Source organism: Buceros rhinoceros, unplaced genomic scaffold (genome assembly GCF_000710305.1).
Source record: "Buceros rhinoceros silvestris isolate BGI_N320 unplaced genomic scaffold, ASM71030v1 scaffold11101, whole genome shotgun sequence".
NCBI classification, from domain to species: domain Eukaryota; kingdom Metazoa; phylum Chordata; class Aves; order Bucerotiformes; family Bucerotidae; genus Buceros; species Buceros rhinoceros.
In genome coordinates this window covers 22600-31005 of record NW_010392627.1, presented here as the reverse complement: position 1 = coordinate 31005, position 8406 = coordinate 22600, and the positions used below count along the sequence as shown (strand labels likewise).

At 35.5% G+C, this 8406-nt stretch overlaps 1 protein-coding gene across 1 annotated transcript in view; it reads right to left on the bottom strand.

Annotated features, from left to right (window-relative positions):
* Positions 1 to 8406, bottom strand: part of NAA16 (N(alpha)-acetyltransferase 16, NatA auxiliary subunit) — a 57000-nt gene that overhangs the window by 37501 nt on the left and 11093 nt on the right. The window contains exons 5-7 of the mRNA XM_010144567.1: positions 5426 to 5579; positions 3792 to 3911; positions 1696 to 1791 (exon numbers count right to left, since the gene is read on the bottom strand). Coding sequence (XP_010142869.1) covers positions 1696 to 1791; positions 3792 to 3911; positions 5426 to 5579 — 370 coding nt within the window. The remainder of the gene's footprint in view (positions 1 to 1695; positions 1792 to 3791; positions 3912 to 5425; positions 5580 to 8406) is intronic.

The following is an 8406-nucleotide window of genomic DNA, read 5'->3' as shown; positions in this document are numbered from 1 at the left end:
CCTGCTGGGAAAAGTTATCTGCTGTATTTACAAACACAAGAAACAATTAATCTCTTTGCTTACATTTCTAGGAGATCAAAACCAGTCTTATACATCCATGATGGATGAAAGCTTTTATCAAATTAGGATAATTTAGGAATTCAATTTAGGAAAATTCATTTGTTATGAACACTGCAGAAAGTAGCTTACTGAGAGATTTCGCAACTGATCTAACCATGAATTTTGCTTTCATTTAGACTATTGCTACAGGAGGAAAAAACTAATCCTTACTACAAAACATGTTAATTTAAACAAACATTAGCTATGAAAAAAAAATTACACTGTCAGATGTGATAAGGTAACCTAGTGCAAACCACGGTGAAAGGAAGTCAATGGCAAAATGCACTACTAAAGATACAGAGAAACATTGTGCAGGTTATCTCCTTGTTAGCCATGCTTCACAGTAAAAACTTTTACAGGAGAAGAACTATTACTTGTCACTCAACTTTTCAAGTCTAGCTGAACTGCCTTAAAAAGTGCCCTCCTGTCTTCAAAGAAACTGAAATATCTGGGATTAAGTAAGGCCCAAGTGTTAACTTCAGGGCTAAATCTCTTATGAAGCAGTTAAAATCTTTATTTAACTTGCATTCTGTACACAAATTCAGACCCCTAAGCAAGCTCAGTAAATCAGCTGAACTTAAAAATTAACCTTATGAAATTAAAAGCATAAGCAGGTATGCTGGCAATGTGCAGCTGAACTCGTTTCATGACACTTGATTTCTAACTTAGGTTACAGCAGATAGACAGCTACATAGACCAAGTGTATTTTTTTTTTTTTTTTTTTTTTTTTTTTTTTTTTTTTTTTTTTTTTTTTTTTTTTTACAGGATTTACCATTTCATTTCGCCTCTGTCTATTTTGGTAGATCAGTTTTGTTTTAGAAAGTATATACACATTCCCTCCAGAACAGACGGTATTTCTGCACTGTACTGCTTTTGTACAGCTTCTGAAAGGACAGAGTCACTGACAGAACTTATCTAAATTAAAAATAACACTGTAAACCTGCTTTCTGTTTTTATTCTTAAATTATCAGCACAAAGTTAGCTTATCTTGCAGATTTAAGTTCTAATGGTTCTAAAACAAAGTGTTGTACACCCAGTAAGATATTCAGAGTCAAAAAAACATTTGGGTTTTCTATTCAGTAGAAAAACTAGAGTACAAAAACTGTTAGGAAATTCATCAATCCTATGTTACTGTGATTGTTTTATGCATCACTTACACTTGGTTCCAGTGCCTGTAAATTGTAAGTTAGCTTATATAAAGATCTGGGGGAGGGGTGTGCATATACAAATATCCCATACCTTTAATTCAAGTGTACTCTACCCTCCTACCTTTTAACTTATGATTCTCAACTTGCATTATGCAGAAAAATTATGTACAAAACCTCCTACAATCTATATACCTTTCTGTACTGTAGTTTTATCAACACAAACATTATATAGTTCATAACACCATATTACAGCACACAAATGTTTTCTATCAACTGCTAAAACAATGAGTAATTGTCTCCTAGAAGAGAAGCAGGCACATCTGATCTGCATACATGTACAAACAGGTATTAAAAGCACAAACAGGTATTAAATGTATGTTCAACAGCCTGATGAAAACTTGATTACACAAATAAAAAACTATTATGGAACAGATATGCAACTTGTTACCTGAAACAAAGTTTAAAGGTAATCTTCTAGGTGAAACTGCTCTGGGATGTCTTTTACTAACTTCTTCATAAATCTGAAGCCTCTCTTCTAAAGTGCCTATTATCAGCAAATATAATAGATGTAAGTAACAGAGATAAAAACCTGTTCTTCTCTTAATTTAGCTAGACTTCTTAGTTTGGATTTGGAACAATATAAACAGTTCAAGCTATTTTTTCCAGTTAATCATAAACATGTGTAAAACTTCGTATTGAAAGCACGCTCTATGTACAATACACAACTACCAGCATCAACCACTGCAAGGACAAATTTCAAACAGGACAATTACCTTGCACATTCAACCATACACTACGAGAGTTTGGTTTCTATTCAGTTTGCATGCCATGCAGACCCAGTCACACAGTACTCCAATATTCATAGCTTCAATTCACTGTTTTTTCACTAAGCATCCATTTCAGATATACTTAAATCAGAGAAATACACTGCATTTCTAAAGCAGAGGTATACAAACAGCATACTACACAAGCATGCTTTTATTATAGGTCCTCTGGTGGCAGCAAAAACAGGGCACAATACTGCCAGTATAAGTACTGAGCACCAGAACTCTTTATATCTTAACATTTAACAAAAACAAAGCTACTTAAAAATTTTCTTCCCACTCCTCCCCTTTCCCCCATAATATGCTTTGGAGCTCCAATGTGGTTAGAATTTAAATAAAACTAATCTGTTCCTTTGAAATGGTCATTTTCACATAATTAAGATCAACTTTGCTTAAACATTATTGAATTCATTAAGCAATTGAAATAAAACTGATTATACAGATCAAGACTATGATACATCTTATGTTTAATAAATATAACTGTTTTCCTTTCATAAGAAAAACAATTTATCTTGTCACTGAGCTCAGTTGTTGGGGAAGGGGGGGGAATATGTTACCCAGTGGCTCCAAGAGATGTAGAGTTCTGTAAGTTATACTAAAATAATGTTTGGATTGGAACTAAAGCATATAAAAGCCCTAATTGAAGTCACAAGTTGGAGCTCCAGAACTTACCATGGGGGAGGAAATAGTCCTAAGACCACCTAAAAAATAAAGTAGCATTATTAGTTTTACAAACTAGTACAGTTTTAATTTACATAGGATTTTAACATGTCAAATTGGTTCTTTGTTGAGAACTACACATTTTCATCACCATATTTACGATATCAAACAGAACAATCAAGTTCTCGGGTAATTCATTATGAGACAACCATCATGTTCAACTCTATGGATACAACTAGAAAAAACATTTAAAGGGCAACAGTATTTTCTGCATAAATTTAATAAATGCAATAATTTTAATTTCCAAGTCACAAGCCATATTCCCAGACCTGATGAAACCCAACTGTAAAACTCTCTAGAAGAAACCTGATTGAGATATAATGCAGCTATAGTATCTACACATAATACCCTTGTGGGCTTATGATTTATGATGTCATCAGAATAATTTCAATAAAGCTTCCACTTTAGTGAACAGTGAAATACAAGGAAACCATTCCTGTGTAAAGGAAAACACTTGGGAAAGTTACCACTGCAAACCACTTAAACTATAAATTGTTGCAGTAATGCTATTTAAAAACAAACAAAACAATTAGCTATTTTCCTAGAAAGAACAGAACTAGCATTGGAATAACAAAGATTTTATCCCATTTATCCCCTTTTCCTCCAAGAACAGTCAACTTAAAGCATCTTTTAAAGGCCACGTGAATTAGATATTTGAGTATTTCTCTATATGGCCATACAAAGAGGTGCAGATGAAGTAGTTTCAGAATGACAGTTTTATGTTGTGGTGCATGATAGCAGTCTGATAATCAACTACTAGTCAGGAGTGATTTGCAATTTGGTTTCCAGGTTCATGTGTGGATAGGAAATGTTCTTAATGTAAACACATTAGCAAATGCCACCTTTAGGACCAAGAAGAGAAAGACTTGCTGCTGATTTTCCTGCATGCAATTTCTTCAATGAACATTTCGTTAATCTATAACATTAACGTGTCAAACAGGAGTTTTAAGGATAACCTATATCACAGGTACTTTCAATTTATCTCTGTATCTTAACTTACTAGGTTGTAGGGCCTTTTCTAAGCCTTCATAATAACACCAGTTTTCTGCATTGCGCTCAATTAACTCTTTGTATACTTCACCAGCTTCTTTCAGTCTTCCCAACTTCAGTAACATCTCTCCTAAAAACAAAGCAGTGAAGAACCGTAAATTACATCAGAAACACTCATGGCTGGGGAGTAAAGTTCACAAAACTAGATACCTAAAATTGAGCTTAAGTGTAGATAGTCAGAAAGAGGGTTTATTTTTACAAAGGCATTTACTGTGTGTTTTAAGTGCTACTTGAAGCTACCACACACATAGCTCAACAGTTTGGAGGATTCGGTACATCTGGAAACAATTACTTGAATATCTGTATCCAAGTATTTAAAATAACTGCTGGGATTATCAGTGAAACAAACAATGCCTCCTTCCATGACTCCAACATATGACTATGTCACTACTTCTCACCAGGCTGTTTACTTAATTACACCTGTATTATCTACACCCACTAACCAGTTAAGTGACAGGTTTGCTGCTAAGTAAACTGTTCTACCAGGTCCAGCTTGCATGAAATTAATTTTCTTCACAGAAACCCATACAGTGCTGTCTTTTGGGATTTGCAACTAAACACTGATAACACCAATGTTTTTGTTACTCCTAAGCAGTACTTGTTTTCTCTTTAACTCCTCTCTGCCACCCAGCAAACAGGCCAGGGTGGGGAGTAAGTTCGGAGCAGACACAACCTGGACAGCTGACCCAAACTGGTAAAAGGAATGTTTCATGCTATATAGTGTCATGTAATAAATTACACTAGTCATTTTTAGTAATAAAAATTGAGGGGAAAGTGTGTTTGGGCAGGTGGCCACTGCTTGGAGACTAGCTGAGCATCAGTCTGCTTGTGAGAAGTGGAGAGCAATTGTCTTTGCATCACTTGGAGATCTGCGGTTGGTTTTTGACCTTCCCCTTTCCTTCACTTAAGCTATCCATCTCAACACATGAGTTTTCTTGCTTTCTCTCTTTCTATTCTCTCTACTGACAAGCAAGGCTGATGAAAGTGTGTGAGCAACTGTGTGGGTCTTAACTGCTGGCCAGGGACAACCAACTACAATTGCGCAAGCAAGGAGCAGCTGACGAATACGTGTTACAATACTATATATTTGCACATATTCAGAACTCAGCATTTCAAATGCACAAAACAATTGTGGGTTATTTTTAACCAAAAGAAGTCAAGTTCAGTATTCACTTACATTGGGCAATACAAGTAAGCAGATTAGAAAGCTTAAGGAAACAAGAATTTGGTGCTCCAGTCAAAAAATAAAAGTAGTGTTTGTACTTACTACAACCTGTATTTAAGATTTTTCTTCATGGGATTAAAACTGGGTTATACTACCTCTGATTCATGGAAAGCTACTCCAGTATGCACTAATATAATTACCTCCGTTATCTCCTCTGTATCAAATGAAGTTAAACTACCTGTATCCAGTACACACTTCAGTAGGGCAAGTTACATGAGCACAAAATGTAAATCTGGTGTTAACAGTTTCCCTACAGTAATTGTTGCAAATCAAAGATGTCACTTTTTTCTTTTACTGCTTTATCCTATCTGAAAACCAGTAGCACGATCTTAGAACAGAATTGACTAAGAGTGACTTACCTTTGATTTCTTCTACTACTAATTTATCACATATTTGCTTTTCATATGTCTCTATATGTTCTAAAGACTCCTGAAATAGATCTGCCTCTCTCATCACTTGATTTTGATATAAAATCAGTTCACTATATTCATAATCTATTTTATTAGGAGGAACCTGGGGGGAAGAAAAATGCAATAGGTTAGTTAACATTTACCTGCACTTCAACTGTATGCAGCGTCACAGAACATAAGATTCAGGCTACAGAATCTATCCAAATGTTCAAAATGTAAAACTTTCATTATTCACAATCAAATTAGATTTGTTTGTGATATCCTTTATTAGAGAACAGTTTAAAATAATACCTGTATTTTTTTTTCCTCTATCACTGTGGTGAGCTAATTAAAAACAGAATCCTTGCCTTCCACCATACAATTCAATAAAATTTGCAAAGGTCTTGGTAATCTTTTTCTTCTGAAGGACTCATGTACTCCACAACAATTTTGACTTAAGTTCTGAGGCGGATTGCTGGAATATCACAATCCTCACCTTTGGCATACCAAAAATTCTGGATCTATTTCCAAGAACAATGAACCACCCAAATACTAGCCATAGCTTGACAACTAGAATTTTGCAGACAGGAAAATTACACTATTTCTCTCTAACCAACTGTTCTCCTTATTACACTTCAATCCTCCAGAGAGCACAGTGCCCAAGTGTGCAGAGAGCTCCTTTTCAAGCAACAGCTAATTGTTTTGAGGTCTGCTGCCAGTTGCATGCCTAGGACTTTGTCTACAGGCTATCATAAAACTTGTGGGTCATCCATCTTCCAGTGAGTTACAGTATATTATTTCATACTAAATGCTCTTCACTAATACAGCAGCTACTTTCGTTTCAAGTAAATTGCAAGAATTTCAGAGACCAACTGCAGAAGCCTGCAAACAGTGCCCAGCAACCTATACAGCAATCTACTGTGTGCAATAGGCTGCCTCAATAGAAACTGCAGAAGGAGAGACAGTTCTAACATAGAAATAGATAAGAAGCAGCTGAGCTTGATAAATGTTATTATTTTTTCCCCATGACACTTCATTTCTGCATGAGCAAGCAACACTCTGAAGTCATACGGGACACCAAATAGTTTACTATTACTTGTCTGTTCCCTGAGTAAAGCTCTTCCTCTGTCTTCTTGAAAGAGCCAAGTAATTTAATAAACAAAAACACCACCAAAACATAAAACTGGTTGAAACTGACATTAAAAGAATCTTGTCCTAATCTACTACTTCCAGCCCTTCTATACACAGATTAATTTTGATATTTAATATTTCTGTTTACATGCCCTTGGAATTTTTAGAGGCAGCTTTTATAGTACTGTGATTTTTAAGAAGGAAGATTTCCTTTTAGATGGAAATGTTCTGAAAGTCAGCATAACTAAAAATACTGTAAAGAAGCGTAGATCTGACAACGAACATCAGTTGTGGGGCTGAAAAATAACAGCATTCAAGTATTTTTTAGTAACTGCTAATACATTATAGCAAATGATGGATAATAGAACAAGACTAGACCTTGCACATACTAGAGTCAGCAGGCAGCATGAAATCCTACCTGTTTTTAAAGTTTTTTTTATTCTCTATCCGTAGCTCCATTTTGTTTCCACCTTTGCTCAATTTTTATCCATATTAAACATTAGAAATCAGTAATAAAAACACTGTTATCTGGAAAGCATTTTTAACTGCTTCACAGAAGTGACACATGCAACAGGGTTAGGCATTTAAGCCTGTCTTCCTGCACTACACAGAACTGAAGTGGCGCAGCACCAATTTAGTTCTTTCTCCTTCACTTCCCCCTTAAAAATATCCTCCTCTCCAATACAATACACATCTGAATTCCACAAGTAGCATAGCTTTTTGGCACATCACAAATTGGTTTTAGGCCTTCAAAACATGGGTTACGCCCCAAACTCTTCATATAATCTCCACCAGAAAAATGCTACGCTTACTGTCGCTCCATTTAAAAAGCCACTTTTAAAAGTAGTTTTAAGAGAAGTACATTTTTAAGAGATTTTGAAATCTCATGAGGCTAATGATGATTTAAACATCCAATTCATCAGAAGACAAGCAATTTATAACACCAGTATTTAATTTGAATAATCAGATAAGGAATAAAATATTGCATAAAAGTTTTCTATGCCGTTGTTATTGCTGCGTAATACATCTTTACTCATCCCTCACCCCAGAGGAGGTATGATTCTTGCACATGAGATGTCCAACCTTCTCCTGAACTCAGTTCTGCTGTTTCAGAACATATGTCTTGCTCTCCTGGACCAAAAAAAGAATCAGCTTTACAACTGTAGATGCCCTAACATAACTGTCACTGGAAGAACGTGACAAGATGCAGCCAAAACATACCTAAAGAGCAGACCCCCACAAAACTCCAGAGGTTTTCTGTCCATATCTGTAATTGTGGGCCTGATGCAGAAGTTAGGAATAAAATAAAAATTAAGAATAAAAATTGTTCTGGAAAAGAAGAAAGGAAAAATGGGACACACAACAGTAAAACAAATTGCACAGCTGTTTTACACCTTGGTTCCCAAAATATGAATTCTGAAGTGACTCTGAAATAATTCGATTTAACTTGGACAGCAAGGCTGTTATATTTCCTGCAGTGATGCCTGCATTCAACCTCATAACCTGTTTTTGACTGAAATACTGGGCATCTGGCTAATTTACAGCTCTCAGATGAGAGGCAACATTGATCTGTATACACTAAGAGAAAATTCACCATTTCCAATGATAACTTAGCCATTAGAATAAAACTCAGTGATAAAAAGTGATTTATCATTTGATTTTGTTGCCTAGCTTCCTGACATTACTTGTTCCCTTATTCTTCCCCACTAAGCAATCTTCCTAGCCATCTTTCCTCCCAAAACCAGTATCTAAACTGTACTAGGATCACCTGGGTTTTTTCTGCTTAGAGTAAACAAAGAAAATCTCTGCCCTTCCCTACA